This window comes from Nasonia vitripennis, chromosome 3 (genome assembly GCF_009193385.2).
Source record: "Nasonia vitripennis strain AsymCx chromosome 3, Nvit_psr_1.1, whole genome shotgun sequence".
NCBI lineage: Eukaryota > Metazoa > Arthropoda > Insecta > Hymenoptera > Pteromalidae > Nasonia > Nasonia vitripennis.
Genome location: NC_045759.1, coordinates 18,477,175 through 18,499,529, shown reverse-complemented (window position 1 = coordinate 18,499,529; position 22,355 = coordinate 18,477,175). Strand labels below are relative to the sequence as shown.

At 39.7% G+C, this 22,355-nt stretch overlaps 1 protein-coding gene across 9 annotated transcripts in view; it reads left to right on the top strand.

Annotated features, from left to right (window-relative positions):
• Nucleotides 1-22,355, top strand: part of LOC100117179 (metabotropic glutamate receptor 2) — a 125,700-nt gene that overhangs the window by 93,492 nt on the left and 9,853 nt on the right. For all 9 annotated transcript variants that reach the window (XM_031927327.2, XM_031927333.2, XM_031927331.2 and 6 more), the window contains 4 exons: nt 4,522-4,664; nt 18,558-18,728; nt 20,123-20,267; nt 21,164-21,415. In XM_031927327.2, coding sequence (XP_031783187.1) covers nt 4,522-4,664; nt 18,558-18,728; nt 20,123-20,267; nt 21,164-21,415 — 711 coding nt within the window. The remainder of the gene's footprint in view (nt 1-4,521; nt 4,665-18,557; nt 18,729-20,122; nt 20,268-21,163; nt 21,416-22,355) is intronic.

Sequence of the window (22,355 nt, the reverse complement as noted above, 5' to 3'; positions counted from 1 at the left end):
GCGGAATAGAAACAGGCTAATTTGAAATACCAATATTAATTCAGACATCACGGCTAATAAAGTTATATAACTCTCCCACAGTTAATTCGCCGCTGTTTCTTGCTACGACCGCGCGTATGGTGGGAATCAATATTTGCTCTTTGTAATTGATTGCAGCAAATCTAATCAATTCAGCAAATGAGTTATCAATATAATTCCACTGTATTTCAATTTTCCTTTGATCTCATCATCGCACAAAATACCTGCGCGTATACCTAGAAGGCAATATTCGTGATGATTATCAATATATATTCAACTAGCTCGAGCAACATCCATCGCTGCATGGCACTGCAGAGATTACGACGAAATAATAAAAGTGCGGCAGTAGCAGCATATTCTCCCGTGCTATCTCTCGGTGCATTTCGCGGAAAATCGTTCCGTGACTCGAGCCCGCTGTACACAGATACGCCATTCTCCTAAAGCCTATATCGTGCACTATGGGGCGACGGTGGGTAAAAACACGCATCGCCTCGCTCCCTGCGAGCAGTGCAGTGTGTGTGTGTGCGCGCGTGCGTGTGTGCGAGCGTGTGTGTGTGTGGAATATTCGAGCGACATCGCTGTATACGCATACAAGCGCACAGCGGGCTGCATTAGATGCCGCAGATCTACACACACACACACACACGCATGAGAATGGTTCCAGCGCCCTGTCGCAGTGCATGGCTGTAAAGGAAGTCGGAGAGAATATGAGGCGCAACGATTAGAGAGTGTGTGAGTGAGAGAGGATAGAAGAGAGGGACACGAAGGGCGTATGGAGCGCGCGTCGCTTGGGAAATCATAGCGACACGCTAGGCCAGACACGATCGCGCACGAGAGCTCTTCCTCTCCTCCCATCATTAAGGCAATCTCGAAGTCTCGGCGCTTACAGAATACAACGGATTACAATGGATGATAAGCGACCAAGGAGCCCGTCGAGAGGAGGAGGACAAAGGGGGAAGGTGAGGAGGTATAGGTGTGCCGGCTACTCTCCTATATTCTCACGCGCGAACGGGTTATACCCTCTCATTTATGAAGAGGCGAAAGCTACCGCTATGGCATTAAGTGCTTATTAATGCAGTGCGACGCCGACGATCTCTAGCTATGTACAAATACACCTTGGAGGTGCATAAAGGCGGTCGAGGCTAATTAAAGCACGCTCCTGTGTAATACCCCGCGAGCAATCGTCTCAAAGGAATAACGAGACAGTCGCTTGCGTATCAAGTTGAATTGACTTACCAGGGAACTTGGAGACACTACAGTGCCGCCACGCCGCCTCTTTTCAGACCTGGAATTGCTCAACCCCGCGTGAAATAGCCTAACTTCGATGAATATGCAAATTCTTGCTTGCGCCACCGGAATCACCATAGCGTTTCACCGCGCTGACCGATTACTTTTCTAATTGAATATAACGTGTGTATATATATATATATATATATATAACTCTTTTGCCCTGAGGGACGACTACTCGCAGAACGTCGATAGGGAATATATGTATCGACGCGCTAATTGGAACGCTGCGTTTCTATTATTGTTGATGCAATAGAACTGCCCACGGGCAAAGAGTAAGTAAAACGCTGGCAAAACCTTGTACATTTTCTTACATACACTACTTGGTGAATGCGACTTAGCATGCGGAAAGATGCAGGGACAAATTAGAGAGAAGATTACAAACAAGTCGCGCCATTTCACGAGTTAATCCAAAGCCTGAGACGCTCCGCGCACGCGAAGAAATAATTTTAAAACATGCCACGTGTATGTAGCCGATTAAGTAATTACCTGCATGCGATCGCTTGATATATCTTTTATTCCTTTGAACGATGCGGTCGTTATATATTGGGTATCCTTTCACGTTGGAAATTCAAGGCGGTTCTTCCGCGTTGAAATTGATAACACGCAGCGCGAAAATATGAGGTCTCGAAATTTAAGAACAGGGTACTCGAATATTTACTGCTGCACCGAAGTTGTCGAGACTCCGCGAGGCGAGGGCGTCCGTCTTCTAGAAAACAATTTTCAGTCATTTTATAAATCTAGTCGGTTATAAAAAATTAATACGATAATGGGAGAAAGGATCAAATTCGTTTTGAATCAATTAATGCGCGTATCGAGTATTCAATATTCAAATATGCAGATTTGAATATGGATTTAAAATTTGGATTTAATGTTAACGTCCAACTTCCCGCACATGCTAAAGCTGCTTTTTCCTTGCTTCGCCGCACGGAAGTACGTATATGGATAAGGTATATGGATGGAAAACTCGGCGACAAGGTCAATTCAACAGGTGCTGGATCCCAGTATTTATACACGTTGAAAATGCTATATTTGCTATTTTTAAAAACAGCGCGAGAATGGTCGACTGCGGCCATAAACCCAATAATACTTTTCTATGGTCTTTCTGATTTTGTAAATCATCTAATAAATTAAAAATATTCACATCAGTAAAAGCTTTCGACAGCGCAATCCAGCAGCTTTACTTATAGGTAATCTTGTACAGTATATACAGGTGTAATATTAACCTGCGCACAATGGTGCGCTAATTTCAACACGGGTCTGATATACTTACTTTCTCGGATTAATGGCTGGTAACTTTAAACCAGGCATTATTCATAATTAAGGCAGGCCACAGGAGATAAGACTTCGGATTTATGGAATCATAATCAAGACAAAGTAAAACAAGTAATTTTTAATTAAGAAGCGCCGACGTTACTTAAAGCGCCAAAAGGCGGAGCCTTACTTTTTTAATAAATTCACGCCACAACCTTAATTGGCATACACCCGCGGGGAAAAATCATTCCCCCTTCGAACGGAATGCTTCCAATTTTCTAGCAGCGGTACGAAATTGTCGAAAGTTAGGCCGGTTAATCGGTTTTGAGAACTTGCCACGAACAAAATTATAATTCGTACATAAGTCTCGTTCCCTAATTTTATCAAGCCGATTAATTTTGAACATCGTGTACGTCGCTGGGCGTCTCCAATAAACTCACCCTTTGTTCGAGGCGATCACCTTACACACACACACATACACACGCACACGCGCGCGCGTAACAAGAAGTATAGGGACTAACTTCTTTCGAGAAATTCCTCTCTCCCTGTCTTCTGTCTTGAGACTTGCATCGTGAGGGCAAACTTGGCCGGTCGCCACAACTCCTTGCATAATATAACGCAAACCGCACGAGAGAGGCGAGAAACTCTATCGAGCTGCCCTTGCTTGACACGGCCAAGCTCGTGTCCGGCGGAGAAAAGCGGCGGTTGTCACGATTGTTGCATAGTCCGCCCAACTAACCCACATAGTCTGTTTGTTCTCGCGCAGCGTCAGCACGGATCGATTAATCGTTGCAGAGAGCTATCCCATCAAAGCTATAGCCGCTCGCCAATTGATCATGTGAATTATCATGTCAATTTTACCGTCGGTTAACCTTTGCGCCGATGCCGCAGCGTCGTTTACTAGACGCACGCGAATTAGGCCCTGCAATAGATAGAGAGAGAGAGAGAGAGAGAGGGGGGGGGTAGCCGCATATAGTTGCTTTATATGATCATCGAGAACGGTGGATGGCATATCTGATATTACCGGTCGCCGGTTAAGGGCTTAATTATGCTCGGATGGTTTCGCTCCAGCGATCAGTTTTATGCGCGTTTCGATGCTGCGCCGAAGCTTAATTGAGCGTATTTGCGCTGCCGTGCATAAACGTCAATTTGATCGATGGCTAACTACACTTTGATACTTGATGTTGTCCTGCAGCAGGCTGCCTCGGTTATATTAACATTTTGCGGCTTCTATAAATTTGAGTTCAAAAACAAAAGTCTGTGTACGTGCGCGCGCTCCTGCACTCGCAACTATTTCCCAAAGAATGTTTATGTACGTCGATGTACTATATAGAACTGCCCTGATCAACACGATTCTTAATTAGTTACATTTTACAGTCGAAAGTCTTGACATTCATCTTGGTGTAGCATGGAAACTTAACGATATTTGTTCAGCGAAACAATTCAAACTGGTATACAGTTTGGGAAAAGTTTCTTTAATTGCACGCTGATGTCTCCTCACGCGTTAAAGGCTGGTGTTGTCTCACGCCATTAATTACATGTGGCCGGTCGGACTGCGAGTTAAGTGTTTTTTAATGATAGAAGAATGTAGGTCTAATTTTCACATGTTTAACAAAAAGTCAATTTATCTTGATTGAAGAGCATCATTAGGTATATGTATTTATTAATTTTTTCTTTTTTTTTTGTAAATAAGAGCGTGCTAATTAAAACACTGAGAAAAAGCTTTAGTGCATCTTTGCGAAGCCTGACTAGTGGAGCCGAGTGAAGCCGCTAAGTAAAAGCAATTTCGAGTAAGCTTCATAGGTCAATAATTACTCACGATTCGCTGCACGTTTTTCTAATTGCGAGCAACTGCACAGAGTACCTCTGACACGTGAGAATTGAAAGAAAAAAAAACAAAAGAAGAGAAAGGGTTTCCTTTCAGACAGCTAACTGACGAAGGTGTTGTTGATGTGCTTACAGGTTCCATAAGCAACATCGACGGAGCCGAGTATCACTGCAATAAAACGGCTGTTAGAAAAGTAATCAGTGGAGTTGTTGGCGCGGCGAGCTCTGTCACCTCCATACAAGTGGCTAATCTCCTCCGGCTCTTTCGTATACCTCAGGTTAGTATTTACGGTTGTTATTCATATATTTATATTTATTTATTTTTCAGCTATGCGATATATTTCGATCGATTTCAAATTCAAATCAAAACATACATGCCTCGAACGGTAGTTTACATTTGCATGATGATTATAAAGTGAAAAAAAAGGCTTGACGTTGGTATTGCATAGCATATAATTCTACGAAAAATAATTTGAGCTTTTCGTGAACTTCACTAACAAGTTTTCAGTTGAATTTAATCGCTACATCAATTGAACATAACCTTTTATCTTATTTATTTTTTTAATTTATAACTGGTACGCACTCATTTGTAAGCGTATAATACCCTGGTAGAAATTACCCTAAGAACAGACCATTTATTAGGTAGTAACTAGGTTAAATCCTAAGAACTGGCCAGTTACTAGCCTGTTCTTAGACTCATTTCTACCAGGGTAACTGGTGGTTCCTATACAGAATAAAAGATGGAGTAGAAAAAAAATGTTTAATTTAGTTTCGCAGACACGAGCTTTAAAAAGAAAACCAATTGTTGAAACGTTTTACCGCGCAGAATTAATGAAACATTTTCTTTAATGGAATCCCTCACGTGCAGTAAATGTGTCCATTATGTATAGATCGGCGTTAAAGCGACTGGCAGCAGCTGAGAGACGAATCCAGGCCGCAGAGCAGATCGTGCGATTTATAATATTCTGCACACGGGTTTCGATTACTCCCAGGCCAGTTGATATATTGAGCGGCGATTTCGTTTAAACGGCAGCGACCCGTGAGACTTTATTTTTGCGACATGGCTTGAGAAGCATTGGCCTGAAACCATCATGGTGTGAAATCACCTTACCTTCTCCGCCTTCTATCTTACACGCTGCAGAAACTCTCGTCCCTACCGCGAACAGCCACCCCTTCGCGACTCGCGTCCTACACTTTCTCCCACTGCTTTTCCCTTCATCTTTCTGTCGCGCGCTTTTCTTTCGCCCTCCTCCCCTTTCTCCTTTTTCTCACTCTCACTCTCGAGCACAGCCAGCAGCTCTTTGTTTCTCGCTTATGCTGCAGCCTCTTTTTCATTTTATTCGGCACCTGGATCCCCGAGACTCCTTCATATTATAACATTTCCTTCTTCGCGTTTAATTCTCCATTGTTCTACGGTGCGCGGCCTCTTCGCATTTCTTCGCCAAACTGAGCCGCCGAGATATATTGCCTGTGATTTGGCCGAATGCGCTACGTATAACGTGGGGTGGTCGGATTTACGGGTAATGTCATGAGAAATATCGAGGTATAGTAGATTCTAAATAGTTTAACGATATAATGTATAGAATAAAAACAAATATCCGTTTTCAAATAAAACATGATTTTAAATCCGTTGATATTTTTAAAAGACTATTTTTCGAGCTATTTTTAATTCTTTTGTTGTTTGGAGGATTTAAAATACGCCACTTAATTTGATAACGTTGACGAGTAAAAAGTTGCTTTGTCCTCGGCTTTGTCATAATAAAATACAATATTTATAACGTAAAATGCACATTCAGCCTCTTTATTTATGTGTTTTTTTTTATTATTAATGGACAAATCAATGAATTCTATAAAAAAAGCTCAACTTTAGAGTATCGGACAATAATCGTAAAAGTTAATTGATAATTATGAGTGATTTAACTTTTTAAGTTGTGAAATCGATTATTGCGATCCCCGAACTTTTTGCTCCTATAATGTCCTGTAGAATGAGATTTTTATGACAGCTTGCAATGATAATGCATTTCTGAATCGTCAACTTTTCGCCACAAGCTGATTGTGCTCATTTTGAAAACTTTAAAGAATTATCCGTCTTTCGCAGAGCGTCAATTACAATATTTATGATATCTTGATCATGAAAAAAGTGCAAATACTTGATTTAGCCTTTCATACTTGAAACGTTTGAAAAGGGCGGAGTTTCGCACAAAGCTCAAACTTTTTCTTTCTTTTCTATTTTCCCATTTGCATTTTAACCGCAATAGAGTTTCCCAGAAGACCAATCTCCAAGGACGTTATTCAAAGCAACAATACCAGCTGCTGAAAGTATATGTATAATTTAATTCATTAGAAAGAAACTAATTGAAAACTTAACAAAACTAGTTAAATAAATACTTATATAAAGATTTAACTACGAAAAAATTGGTAGATAATGTAAACGTACACTTTAGGGTGCGTAAGTCTTTAGCGTCAGTGCAGGTTTTTGCCTCTCTCTCTCTCTCTCTCTCTCTCTCAACCTCGATGACAGAACACACGCATGACTGCCACTTTCTCAATGTGAACTCGCTCAGAGCTCGCATTGGGATCGTCCGTAATTTTCTAACAGAGCACCCCTCGTATGACATCTTCGGCTTTGCAGAGACATGGCTGGGTCCGATTGTGGATGACAGCTTGGTTAGCATCTGGGGATATTCCATCATCAGGCAGGACAGAAATGTAAACGGAGGTAGCGTCGCCTTATTTGTACGCAAGGGATTGAAAATTAATAAGCTTGTTTCTTCTGATACTATGGGTCTAGGAAAACCTGGAATCCCAGAGTACCTATTTTGCAGCGTACAAAGAGGCGACTCACCTCGGGTGCTTCTAGGTGTTATTTACAGGCCCCCGAAAATTCCGATGCAAAAGGACTCAGACCTTTTTGATGTATTGCGGGACTTATGCGGCGAATTTAGTCATAAGATCATAATGGGTGATCTGAATTCAGACCTATTGTCTGACTCGGACGACGCTACTTCTATCAAGCGTCTGTCCGAAGAGTTATCTCTTCAGATCATCCGGCATGGTCCCACGCATCATACCTCATCGTCTCATACATGGATTGACCTTATCATGACCGACGATAACGACACGATTCTGGAATCTAAGAATGAGTGGCTACCTAGTTTCGGCAAGCATTGTGTCATAGATGTCTCGCTAGACATCTACGCTCCCACTCCCGTGGGTGACATCTTCTCTTCCCGAAATTACAAGGGCATAGACACTTCTAGTGCTGTACAGCCATGAATTCCATCGAAACCGATCTGGAGGGTGCCTTATGCGTTCTTAATAACAATCTAAAATTAGCAATTGATGAATTGGCACCTTTGAAAATGGTTTGCCCATGTAGGAAATATGCTCCTTGGTCTGACCAGAGCTGAGGATCCTTATGGATAAACGCAATGCTACACTCAGGCGCTATGAGCGCACGGGGAGAGCGGAGCTTTTCGATGAGGTTCTTCGACTCACCAATGAGTGGTCGTCCCGTTTAGTGATACAAACTTACTTGGAAACTGCAGGTGGATGTTATCACGAAAAAAGTCAACAAAGCCCTGTATAGCCTGCGGTTTATCAGGGGCTGCACCACTGAGACTCTCCGCAGAAGGCTAGGTGAGACAACCGCACATCGACTACTGTACTGTGACTATCCTGGACGCGTCGAATGAACAGAGAATACGGTTACAGAGACTGAGCAATTCATGTGTGAGATTCATCTTCGGGGTTAGAAGGGATGAACATATCAGTCCCTACCGGAAGCGTCTTGAATGGCTTCGCACCGATTCCAGAAGGCTCTACTTTGAGGCCATTCTACTCTACAAAGTAATTCGGATCGGTGAACCCTCGTATCTGGCCTCATTATTCAGCAAACACAAGCCGAGACCCTCCGGTAGGGGGGTTCCTCCGGAGCTGAGCATCCCTACACTGGGAGAAAAGTAGGGGCGCTGTCGACCTAAAACGTGTCGCGCAGCGCGCCGCGTCTCCAGATATGCTGACTATGCTATGCAGTACGCGGGCGCTCTGCTTCACCAGTGTTGTGGTTGAACATTCCTTTCTGTTTGGGCGCGTGACTCGCCCAAAATAGGCGCACGTATCACCCGTATAGGCGCGCGTATCACCCGTGTACCGGACGTATCGCTAGACACTAGGTTAGTGACGCTGCTCTTCCACTTTTCTCCCAGTGTACCGTGAGCACTGAGACCGGAGCTAGGGCCTTCCAGGTCCAGGGAGCTCGGTTCTGGAACTCTTTCCCTTCTACTCTGCGGAGCCTACCTTCACTTGCCTCCTTCAAGAGGGCACTGCGACGGCACTTGCTGGCCGCCAAATCGTAGCGACTCTGGGCCCTCTGGTGCTACTTATTTTTGTTTTTGTTTTTTATTCTAGTCAGACTCAGTCTTTGGCCGTAACCTAGTTTAGTATTATAGCAATGACGTAGCCAAAAATCTTGTGCAATATTTTTCTTTTTTCTAACGGAGGTGTTATCACTCTTATAGGGCTTTAAATGTTTTAATTGAACTGTGATATTAAATTGATATACTTGTGATAACTACCTGACTACTGTGATAAGGCTTTGTGATATCTGCGTGTATTTTTCTGTGTTTTTTATTTATTAGTGTATTCTATGTGTATTCGTTATATTATGTAATAATTGTATGTATCTTACAATTTTGCCGTGAAGGCGAATAAAGCCCTATCTACCTCTATCTCTCTCTCTCTCTCTCTCTCTCTCTCTCTCTCTCTCTCTCTCTCTCTCTCTCTTTCTCTCTCTCTCTCTCTCTCTCTCTCTCTCTCTCCTACTGCGAGTTTCCGAACCAGATGGATTCCTCTCACGTAAGTGAGCCTATTTGCATCGCCGACGAGTTTCGATCCGATCGTCCTATGCAATCACTTTCGAGGATCAGATGGATGATGATTTCTGCAAGGTTCTGTGGCACTCGCTTTTCTGAATGTATCGTGTCCCACTGCGTTCTCGCTGCAATTCTCAGCATGAATTCTTAATAGATCTATCTTATACCTTCAGCTGTTTACTTGATAGGTTTCTTACTTGAAGCGTCGTGACTAATCGCTCCTTGCTACTAGCTCTCTTAATGAATTGAAAGAACTTGTTGCTTTAGACAGCTTGGCTGAAAATACACAGAGCTATTTTTATAAATATTTATACATGCATAGAAGGTAGTGAATAGATTTATTTAGAAATTTTTTATGTGCAAGTGTGTACCGTTTTAGATTAACGTTGACCTGTAAGCCAGCCAAATCCACATATTTTAATGCTAAACCGTAGATTCACATACTGAGAATTAATAAAAATTTAATACCACAGAGATATGCTTCAGCAGATATTGATTTGCTGTTTCTGAATTTCGCAATTTCACTGAAGCCATATAGTTCTCTATAACAATATTTCACAGGAATTGATTAATTTTCGCCGAAAAGTTGGCAATTTCATCAGCAAACATTTCAAAACATTTTTCCGTGCTGCACGCGAGTGTAAATGAGAGCATGTTATGCGAGTTAAAGTCAGCTGAAAAATACCCGGCTTATACGGTAGAAACACAGTGCTCATTTTAACCGTGTATGAGGCAATTCCGCTGCTGCAATCCTCTGCTAAACCGTTGTTTTGCCGCTGAAAAAGATTTACGCAATTGCTTCTGCGGAACAATCGCGGCCATAATCCAGCTGCAACAAGCACTGACACACGCGTGCCAAGATCCAGATCTTTTGTCTTTATGAAGCGTCTCGAGAAATTCACGATAGGGCTTGGCGTCGATAACAGTTACGGCTTTCACTGCTTTATGACATCGGATTTTCTCATTCAATCAACTCATCATATATATATATATATATATATATATATATATTTTCATCGGAACAAAAACAGATTAACACATCTGTAAAATCAGTTAATTCCCGAGTCAACAACGCCCGGAAGCGCTAATAAAGTTGACTTTCGGTCTGGCCGTTATATTTTCCGGAAGTACCCGCTGTAATACAGTGCCTAGGATGTATTAAAAGTTAAAAGTAAGAAACAAAAGAGCCGGAAGGCTTGTATTACGATTACGAGCCACGAAAATATAAAGCACGAGCAAAGTATTGCGAAGGAGATAGCTGGAGACGCCCTACTACAAAACTGGAAGAAGAGATTTAAATTAATAGCAAAGCCGGGTTCAACAAGTGCTGCCTCGTACCGTTTCCGCCGCTGTTTTACGATCGTAGGCAAGGAATTCTACTCCTTAGATAACAATAACTCGCAAGACTGCGTATACAATCGGTCGCATTCGAGGTGTTTTTGAGAAGCGCGAGTTTCTGTTGGCGACAGAGGCCTTTATTTCCTCTCATCAGCTCTCTTTTTCTCTCGTCATGGACAATTTTCCGGTTATTTGGGCATCTAATGCTTTGGGAAAAGCAAAAGTTGGAAATACAGACTAAACAAAAAAGAGTTACATAGCACGATATCTGCAGTGACGTCTGAATAGAAGGTGGCATTATACGAGTCTTGTGCTCGAAGGGTCAATAAACGAAAACTCGTGCTCTTACTTTCGTCGATGTTGGACTCGCTTTTCTCGATTTATATTTTGCCTCTCTCTCTCTCTCTCTCTCTCTCTCTCTCTCTCTCTCTCTCTCTCTCTCTCTCTCTCTCTCTCTCTCGATTGTATTAAAAGATTTTCAATGTGTCCAATGTTTCATGCCTGTCCAATTATGTGCCACTCTCGCTGCATCTTTTTTATTTTATTTACTTGGACGTGCACCTTCGTTATCCGAGTTTTATCTCGTGGTTGAAGAGATCCATTAGTTTTTCCGCATGGATGGATGGATTTTCTTTTAGAATTTAAATCCGCAATTTGGAAGGTGCTGTAGTGAGTAATCCTGCAAATTGGAGTCAATAGTTTACTAAATTTGATATTACATTAACAGAGCAAAGCTTGTAAAAGTAAAATAGCCAGAAATAAGTGTAAGAGAGACGAAAATCTATTAGTAAACGCACGAATCTCTTTCTTATCGTGGAAAATTCTGAGGAAATTTCATCATAACGTTATCAATCGACTATGCTCATATTACTATACCTATGGTTAATGCTGTGCGTGTATACATACTTACTGATTAATTACGAAACGCATTATACGAAATAATTTCTGTGGTAAATTATGATTACGAATTCAGTCGCATTAGATCTTATCACTTATGCTCAAATGGCTGTATTTATTGGGAAAACTTGCATTCGCAGTATCCTACCGCATCATGAGAATCACGGATAGTGGTGGAGGTGGTACCTGTAGGTCAACCAAAAGTCCTGCGCATTGGGTTTCGAACGCAATCTAGTTGGTCGTTTCATACAAACATGAATACCTATACCGTTGCTGCGATGTGGAATATAGCAACAAGGTGTGTATCTGTTTTTAAATGAACGTATGAGAAGGAAAGGAAGCGGGTTTGCAAACCGAATAAAAAATTTCACGACTAACGCAAAGTGGGTCTGGAGTGCAATGGCGTGACCCAGACATGGTTAAATACTTTAATTCGCACGAGATAACAAAAAAATCAAAACTACCCGCTTGGTGCCTAATGGAACGTTTAACATAACTGCACTCCAGCAGCTGATTGCGCATCATATCGTCTATGTAAATAGCGTCTCGTGACTCGATCGATACGTCCCTTTATTGTGTCTACATACATACACGGAATCAAAATTACCCGCAGGTCAGGTGAATATATAATACGCTTATGTTAACACTGTATTTTACATATATTCCTTACGTACCTCTCAGATTGGATGACAATGCTTTTCTAAACCATTATCAAAACAAGCGCCCCTGCAGGATTTTCAAGTTAGCATATTCTAACTAGAAAAGTTACATAAAACAACTGGAGCTCGCTGGGATGCAGGCAATCACAAATTTAAAGTACCAGCCTGAATATTTATAACCAATCGAATAAATTATTTGCGAAAATGTTTCGATGAAGCTAATTGGTCTACACCAATTACAGTAAATTGCTGGAGGTGCAAGCACCTACATAATATATCCGGCCACTCGGCTGCGGTGTTCGTCGAGTGGGCGGTATAGTTCTGATCTATTCAGTCAAAGCATAGCTTAATGTGGCTAATCGATTATTCAAGTACCGTATACTGATCCAAGAATCTGACAAACGTTTGTTCGCTCCATTTATCTGGTTGCTACGCGATATACCACTGTGACGCGTCATTGCTTATTCAACACCACTTAATCTTACCATACGTTTCGCTACTCGGAAATTTTACGTATAAGTGCGAGTCCTGGACGATTAATTTTTTTCATTCTAAATTCATTCTTTCTCGTTCACCCGCAGTTTCTCACGTATACGGGAACGGCGCTGGATCGCGAGCGTGGCTTGCGCGCTTCCACTTACGCGACATGAGCGTACGTACTGTCCTCTCTTAATTAAACGGCGGCCGAGATAGGGGATAGCGGTTGCCATGCGCGCGCGCGTGGAATAGTGGACATTATCCGAGATCCGCTTCTCTCAGAAAAAAAAAACGTTAACTCTGTTTGATAAGCGAATCATTGATAGCCAATGTGATTTTTTTTTCAGACTGCCAATGAATCTCTCTCGCTCCTGGCATAAAATATGCAGTGGCACGGCTTGACGTGGTAAATAAATTTTATCGACGCGTTAAGCGGAATTCAGTAGGATCAAAAAAGTATCGATTCCAATGACCCGAATATTTTACTGTGCTCGTATTTAACTGACGATCCGAAGCGTTTTTTTTTTTTTTTTCATGTGTGCAGATTCAAAGCACCGTTTGCGGAATGCAAATTTTCATGAGTATAAGCACTCGGCTTCGATAGCAACGTATAAATATTAAACCTCTAAATACGACTTTTACTTTATCTATTTGATTCGGCAATATCCTTTGTTTATTTGCGGTGCGGAAATGAATGAAAACCATATGCATTCTTATTTTGTATCAAAATCCCGATAAAAAATGAATATTGCAGTTTCATTCGCTGCCACGAAATGTAATACATGGAAAAAGGAGAATATGTGAGGAGGAGGGAAAGGAGAGGATACTTGAACGCGTAATCCCACGCTGGAGTTATAATACGTGCGGAAGCAAATTGAAGAAGTAACAGTACCAATAAGATTTTCCGCGTTATACAACTGCGAAACTCGGCGACTGCGACTCCTTAAGCAGTTAAAAAGATGCCAGGCTGCGGAAGGCAAATTGGTAAAAAGAGGAATCTGAAGAGTTAAGCAGTCGAAGAGCTTTGGCTAGAAATGTATAAGAAAGCAAAAATGGTTAAACGAGCAGTCAGGCTCGTTGCCCGAAGAAGAAAGCTAAGGAGATAGGAATACGTCCTTTGACCTCAGGAGTCACGACGCGGATACCTATTCCCTAGTAATTGCAAAAGTCTCGCTTCTTCCGGTGTGTAAGCAATAGCATCAGCAGCGCTAGTAGCACCCGAAAGATAAATCGTCAAGCGATCTCTCCGGATGAGGTCAAGGAAGGAATTTAAGTACCAATTTCCTTAAGGGGCTTAGGCGTAGATGCGATTTCTTATCGTCGCAGTTCGTTACTTGCTCTTTCATCGCCGTCATTACGCATCCGAATCGCTTTCGATATAGCCTACTGCCATCGACATGGGATTCCTATCTAAATACATCGATTGTCGTTACCCTGAAGTGCGCGCTTATGTATGCGTACATGTAGTATGACGCGCGTCGGGGATCTTGCTTCAATTAACATTTTTTTTCGACGACTTGATACTTTTTTCTCGATAAGATAACAGCAATTTAAATTTTATCCTTAATAGGATCGAGCAGAGGTACTTGGCTCACTGTAATTCTCTTTGCACTGATAATTTTGCTGTGATTTAATTTTAACGCCACTGCTGCGTGTCACGTCGAATTACGTATTCGAATATGCGCAAGTTTGATAGACATTCAAATCCAAGCAAAAAAAAAAGAACGCAAGCTACTTGGGGTATTAACTTTGTAATTTGATTTTCTCACAAGTAGAGAAATTCTTGGCTTTACTATATTAGCAAGATATTATTACGATTGCGAATTTGAAGAATCTGGCATAAGTATACAAAACTCAAGGGAAAATGCTAAGAATGGTAATGGAATTAAAATGTGAAAATGGGATGGATATTGTTTTTTCGATGGAAAAAACGTCTAGAACAATTTATGTCGAATGGAAAAAATATTCAGCTGGCTCGGGCATTAAGAAAATATTAAATCCACGGCTCGCACAATAAGCGCAGAGCGAGGCAACGCGAAGCAATTATTTATTCCAACGGCGTAGACTTTTCACTTTGTTCGGGATTATATTTTCGCTGGAAGCAAGAAATTTATTTGTCTCGGGGGAGAATTTGAAAGTCAATTCAAATTCCGTGTTATTTTTCACCTCAGGGTAAAGAAAAATTGAGATGGACGTATAACGTAAAAAGAGACGGCTAGAATTTAAACCCAACTCCCGGTGGATATTGGTATACACAAAGTCGCTGTGCGAGGGCTTTGCATGCGACTTTCACGCAACGTTTGCCTCAAACAAACCCAAAGGAGTTTGACGTGGCGCAACCCCCTCTAAGCACATTTTCCGAAAACCATTTTCGTTGTACAACTTCCAAACGACTCGAGGGAGGAGAGCAGGCATAGCGAGAGCGCGCGATAGCTTACACAATTACTATATTTATTAATGCTTTTATCGTCTCTGCCCCCTTTTCCATTACTGAAAACAATTTTCTTTTATGTGATAACGATAAAACATTTTTCAGGTAGCGAAATAAAACACCGAGTTATCTCGTAGAGTTATCGGTATACGGATAGATCTTTCTCTCTCTCTCTCTCTCTCTCTCTCTCTCTCTCTCTCTCTCTCTCTCTCTCTCTCTCCCTCTCTCTCTCTCTCTCTCCCTCTCTCTCTCTAATTTTCAACTATAAATGTATCGGACACACAAGTATCGTTCTTTCACACACGTTTCTGTTGTTAACTCTATTTCTTGTACTCCATACGCGGTCGAACATTTTCAGTTAAGAAGCGACTGGATAATGCAATTTTTCATTTATAAAATGAGAAGACAGCAGGGCATAATTGAGTCTACTGTTATTTCCTTTCACATTTATCTTCGACACATTTTCTTTCATGGCTGTGAAACTATAACTTTTAAAGATTTCTTGAACTAGTTATATGTCCAAAATAAAGTAAAAATGTCAAATGCTCGTATAAAGAAGCGCTTTTGATGAGTAAACATATAGACCACTATAGCCGAAAAATAAAATTGCCTATTTCATAGTCAATAAATCACGTAGAATTTGAGTTTCCGCTTATTAGATTTTTGTTTTTCTTTCTCATATTGAATTTAACAAGGGAATAGAAGCGCGAAATTGCCGTAGCTATGTAGCCGGACTTCATTTTTCACATGCAGTTAACGTCATGACGACGTAGCCCAACACGTCTGCAAAGGAAGCCACACCGAGCTGACAAAACATGATAAATACATTTTTATGTGATAAAAGTATGTACTGTGTTTCATCCCTTATATATATATATATATATATATATATATATATATATATATATATATATATATATATATATATATATATATATATATATATACACACAACCGAAGGGTGCCGTAAAATGCACGCTAGCGCAACAAAACTTAAAAAAAACCGCTACCAATTCATTGGCACGTAGCTTCCTCCAACGAAATTCCAATAAATAAAATATTGTTTTAAAATACAGTATGTGAATGCTATTTTAAATATTTCAAAGCTTAATTATTTTGCTGAAGGAGCAATTTTCTTATAGCAAAAGATATATAATAATCAGAAAAATCCGATCAAAATCTCTCAAAATTGCGAAAAAGAAGAGATTGATGAAAGGATAACTCTGTAAAAATAAAGTTATCGTATTAAGAGAATAAGATTGTAATCTAAAAAAACTTACGTATAATTTTAATATAAAAAAACAAATATATATTATGCCGTATAATTCTACTCTCAAAACATGTTGCATAGGGACAATTCATAGGGAGGGACTTTAACGACGTGCAACGACACCCCTATAAGAGGAAGAAAAAGTTTTGAGAAAAACAGTTTTTACATTTTAGCTCTTTACTTGAGAACCGCTCGACGAAATCGTTTAAAATTTTAGCAGCAAATAGCTTTTTTTATGGTGAATCAGCAAATTTTGAAGCATTTGACTGCATTGTTTTAGAGATATAAGGAATCAAAAAATTTTCAAAAAAAAAATTGAAACCTTGATATCTTAAGAACCATAGGGATTTGAAAGTTGCGCAATGAACTTAGCGAAGACACATAAAATATCTACTTTTTTCCAAAATCTCAAGTGCAATAAAGCCTTTTTACTTCCCTAATCGAGGCACAAAAAAACTCATTTTTTCCAGTTTTCGATTTTTTACTGAAAAAATAAGTAGTCAAATAACTTGAAATTTTAATGGGATATAGTTTGACACGTGATCCATCGACATGATTTTCGTGAGGTTATGATGTTTAGTTTCAGAGATATGAATTAAAAAAAAATCACCTTTTTCATTTTATCTGCCGAACAAAGCGGTCGATCCCGAGGACCAAACGGGGAAAAGTAGGTAATTTTATTCTCTTTCAAATGCATATTACTGAATTGTTTGTAACGATGGGATGATTGAAAAAAACACAAAATAGTGTTTTTCAAAAATCAAAAATTGGCCATAAAAAATAGTTAGAAAAATAAAAAATAAATGTTTTTCCCGAATTCAGAATCCAAAAATATACATGCATGTCAACTTTTAATGATATTGACGGAGTAGTTCCAGAAATATTACGGTATACGTACACACACACATCCATACGGACATTTTCTAAAAACACGTGATTTGAACTTCTAACACACCAAAAAGTATTTTCTAGATGTTTTGACGAAACTCAAAATTTTACTATTACAAAGCTTCCTCTAGGAGGAAGCAAAATAAAATACAAAACCGCAACAACAGCCATACCAAGGCTGTCACTTGCTCTATCGTTTGGTACGCGATAGGGGCAATGTGCAGCTTGCCCTCAAGATCTCATTTTTCGCTACATAAACTGTTTGCTTTTTCTCCCTCCTGTCCATCGTCCAGTAACGATTGAAACTTGAATTACTCCTGCACTAACTTCTACTTTCTCATTTGTTCATTTCTTGTCATCGAATTTTTCCTTTTATTATTTATTCATTATTCTAGCATTCATATCGGATTTATGTTACTTTCTGATCTGTTTTCCATAAATACATATACTTAGATTATTTATCATTGCATAAAACATAATGTATTAAGCAAATGTAACAATCATTATCACAGTTATTTATTTATATTTGCTATGTACATTATGTATAACATCATCCTTGTTAGTATGATTCATAATGTGTTCGCTTTATAAACGTAATAGTCGTTACAGTACATGTATTTTAATTATTTTGATAATATATTGATTCTGAAAGTGGCATTAGCTCTGCTGTTAAAAATTTTTCGCGCATATAGTCATATCGGAAAATTTAGTTAAAATTATATAGCAGTGACTGATAAGAAATGTCTTTCCTTCCGGTTGGGTCTCAACTCGCTATCGACTATTGCCGAGCGAGGGTGCGATGTCGAGCTGCGAGTGGAGTAATCGTATTACTACCGCCGAGGATATTCTAGGATTAAGTTACTAGCAACCGGATTGCTTCGTAATTGTAAAACGTTTCACCGTTCCGTGGGCTAAAGAATTCCACCTAGTCGATATCACATTCTTTTTATCTCGTCCCACTCCCTCGTCTCCCGGTCCCGTCATCGCTTTGAAAGACCTCCTCTCTATCGGTCTTATTTTTTAAAAAGAATGATACTTAAAAAATCCAGCAGAGAATCAAGGATTTAACTGTGGAATAAGAATAAAAGTACGGCTTCATAATAATCCGATAAATAGAGAGGATTTTTTCGATTTTTCGGATCTTTTGGGCAAATTTTTTTGTTATAACTGAAAGAATAAAATGTAAACACAAATAAATATTAAAAACTTTCGTTTTGACGTCTGTTTACTCCTTATACATGTAGATCATACATTTGTTGGGAAACTGCAGGTGGGCTTCATTAAACATTAAATTTCCAATTGAGTTCACAGACTGAACTTGCATGTTTGTGTTTCAGGTTTCCTTCTTCTCGACTAGCCCAGAACTTTCCAATAAACAGCGCTTCGAATATTTCACCCGTACTATACCGAGCGACCACTATCAGGTTAAAGCGATGGTCGAGATTATCAAGCAAATGAACTGGACGTATGTATCGGTTATATACGAAGAGAGCAACTACGGTGTGAAGGTAATTTCATTACGATTTAATTACCCCAGAAATAATTCCGCATCAGCGATAACCACGAAGCAATATTATTCCTAATATTGCTTCGATAACTAAAATTGTCACCAATGCTTTCCAATATACGCAGAGTAGTGAAATAATATTGATTTCGCGATTTATATTTGTATTTTAAAATAAAAGTGATCATCAGTTAACCAATGAAAGCAATCACTTAGATATCTTTGCGGTTCTTTAATCAATAAGTACCCTGGTAGAAAATTAACGAGTGAAAACCGTTAAAAAGTTAAGTTTAGTTGACCATTATTATCAAATTTGAATGTAAAAAAATAAAGCAAAATATTGCTAATATTTTAGTGATGCGTGTCTATTATACCAACACAGTATTATTTTTAAGTTAAAAATTGTTTTTTCCTTTTTTTCTTGCATTAAAACGTTTACATGTTTTATTACAAATATTTGGATTTTTCACGAATGCAAGATATTTTTCTATAATTTCTGGATTGTAACAGTCATTTGACAAATTTCAAGCTAATGTTCTGTTTTATCTTGAGTTAATGTGTATATCTATGCATTTATAATGTTTAAACTCTTATTTATTTAAATTGTTAAACACAACTTAGCTACGTGGCCCAAAACTTAGCTTATTAACCATTAACGTTTCTACCAAGGTAGTGACAGCCCGTCGTATTTTCTAAATGCTTGTGTTTCACTATGCTTTTGTATTTACTGTCTATTCAGCTTTATCGTCAGTTTTTTCTGCTCTTTTATAATGATTTACATGAGTTGTTAGCGTGGGGGCGTTTTTCCTCAAAGCCGCTCTATATAGAGACAAATTTTTTACAAAGAAAAAAATGAGGGTCGATACGACACACCGAGGCGACATCTAGTACGGCCTCAGCTGTAAAATGAAAAATAGGAACCGCAGACAAAGAGAGCGGGCTCTCGCAAAGAGACGCGTAGTGGATATAAGAAGGCATAACAATAATCTTGACGACAGCGCAAACGCGCAAACTTTGTATGCATGTACACACCTATACAAAGAGCAGGCACCCGCGTACTATATCCATGTTTCTTACTTAGTGCGACTTTCAATTGTCACCAGCAGTTTGCATTCGCAAAGGTTCTCTTGGTTTTTTACGCAAAAAATAAACGAAGGGACATACATAACAGAGCGCCGTAATTGAAAAATATCTTCCCGCTCGGGTGGCTTTTCGCAAATGCAAATCACTTTGATAACGAAGAAAATTTTCCCGGGCTGTATTTTTTTTTTCATAGCATTAATATTTGTTATGTTTTAAAAAGGATATACAAGACAACGATTATAAACGATTTATAAATTATAAACGAATAAAAGATGTATCACATTTCAAAATATTTTTACTATGCAATTGTTTCAGGCCTTTGAGGAACTGGAGAGTCTTCTGGCTAAAAATGGAATATGTATTGCCATCAAAGAAAAGCTCGTGAAGGATTCAGGTGTCGCTGACGAAAGCGTTTATGATTCCATTGTACAAAAATTATTAACAAAACGCCGAGCGCGAGGTAAGAAATGCAAAGAAAACTGTTAAATTTAAAGGTCTAGTCTTCTCTTACTCCAAAGAAAAACTCACCGAAGTAAGCTAGTCGCAAACTTTTTTAAGCAAAACTTTTAAAAATATCACGTTTAAGGAATCAGTTTTTTTGCCCAGCAGCCCGAAAGTAGGAACTCTCGGACGCGGCTCAGTTAGTAAATTTCTATAATTTCGAACTATCACTGGGCAAAAAAGAAATGGGATACGCACCATAGCCAACGTGGTAAGTCCATAGTCTGTAGCATGCGATTGACATCCGAGGCTTCGGCGATGCCTTGAGTGTTAATTGACATGTGCTATATGGACTCGCCAATGCTTTCTCGGCCTAGATATGTAATCTACCATTGTTTAAAAATAACAGCAAAATTTTTAATAGAACTCAGAAGTTTATCGAAACTTTAATGTGAACATTTTAATGCAATTGAAAAATCGAAGTTATTCAGTGACTGAGCACCACACTGCATTTGAAAAACGATATAAAAATACAAAATGCAATGCATTCATGTGTGACTAGCTCACTTATACGTGCAACGATGGTTGAAAATCCAAATATGGCAGGTCGGAAAACGTAGTTGTGCTCATGCAGCTCGATTACACGGTGTAGCGCACACAAAAATGACAGAATGTTGGGAATTAAGGTTCCGAGAGATTTTCACGAAGCTCGTGGCCCGTGTAATCTAAACATTTGCACACATCTGTGGGCGCTAGTAGATCGATTGACGGGCTTTGTGCAGAAGCCGTTGCGGTTCCTCCCCTCTCCCTCCTCTCTCTCTCTCTCTGTCTCTGTCTCTCTCACTCTCTCTCACTCTCTCTCTCTCTCTCTCTCTCTCTCTCTCTCTTATCCTTGGTGTTTCGGTGGGCTTACAGGCTGCATTATTTACGGCTCCGACCAGGAAGTCGCCGGCCTGATGAAGGCAGTCAGGCGAGTAAACGCAACGGGCGCATTTTCCTGGATCGGAAGCGACGGCTGGAGCGCTCGGGGTCTGGTGAGCGACGGCAACGAGGCTGAAGTCGAGGGCACCTTGTCCGTTCAACCGCAGGCCAATCCGGTCGAGGGCTTCGAGGAGTACTTCTTGAATCTTACCGTCGAGAATAATAAGAGGAATCCCTGGTTCGTTGGTGAGTGACTGCTAGCACTGGACTGACAGCTCTAATTCTCCCTCTTTTATTTTTACTTTCTATCTCTAGTCTCTCTTTTTCCTCTTCTTGCTACTGCGTTATTAGAGGTCTGCTTGTCTTACTTGATTTTATCTTTTGCGACTGACCTCCCAATGTTATGACAATTTTTGTAGTTTAATTTTTGCACATAGAAAAAAGTTCAGCCCCGTTAGTGACCAAAGCCGAATAGTTTATCCCCCTCCGCTTGAATTTATTGGCTTTCTATTACCAGGCTAGCTGTGATAGATGGCTGGCTAGGCACCGTTTTTCTCTTGTGCTAAAACTATACCTTGTTGGGCCTCATGCTACAACTGTCTGAGCCTCACAAATATTTGGTTGAAAAAAGATTGAAAGTTTTTAAATTGATAGTTTAAAATTTTATAATTAATTTGACTCGCGAAACAACATCTTGAAGAAGCTGTATGGACTTAGAGTTTTAATTGAATGTCTTGTCGTGAGAAGCATGTAATTAAAAGCGACCTTAATTAATACCCGGCGCAAGACCTTAAAGCTGTTTCCGTTGGCAATGGTTTATTGACTTTTGTCATTCTCGAGTTTTTGCAAGAGATTGTTGTCGTTACCCGAGAGAATACAATTTTTTTTCATCCCCTCGCAGAAAGAAGATACAGTCTAATGACACAAAACAGAATATCGCGATTTTTCGATAAGTAAGAATTTACTTCAAGTTCTTGATGATACAACGTACGAGCTCACATTTTTTTTCTCGACGAATGAATTAATTGCTTTGGTCATAGCTTGAAATTTGAAAAAGTCAGCTAGCATAAATATTTTAATGGTATTCTACGGATGAACTACTTTATATTCAGTCTGAATCATAATTGAAAAAGTGAAGAATTCAAGATGGTAACTAACTTTTTCCCTGCTCCGAATATATATATAT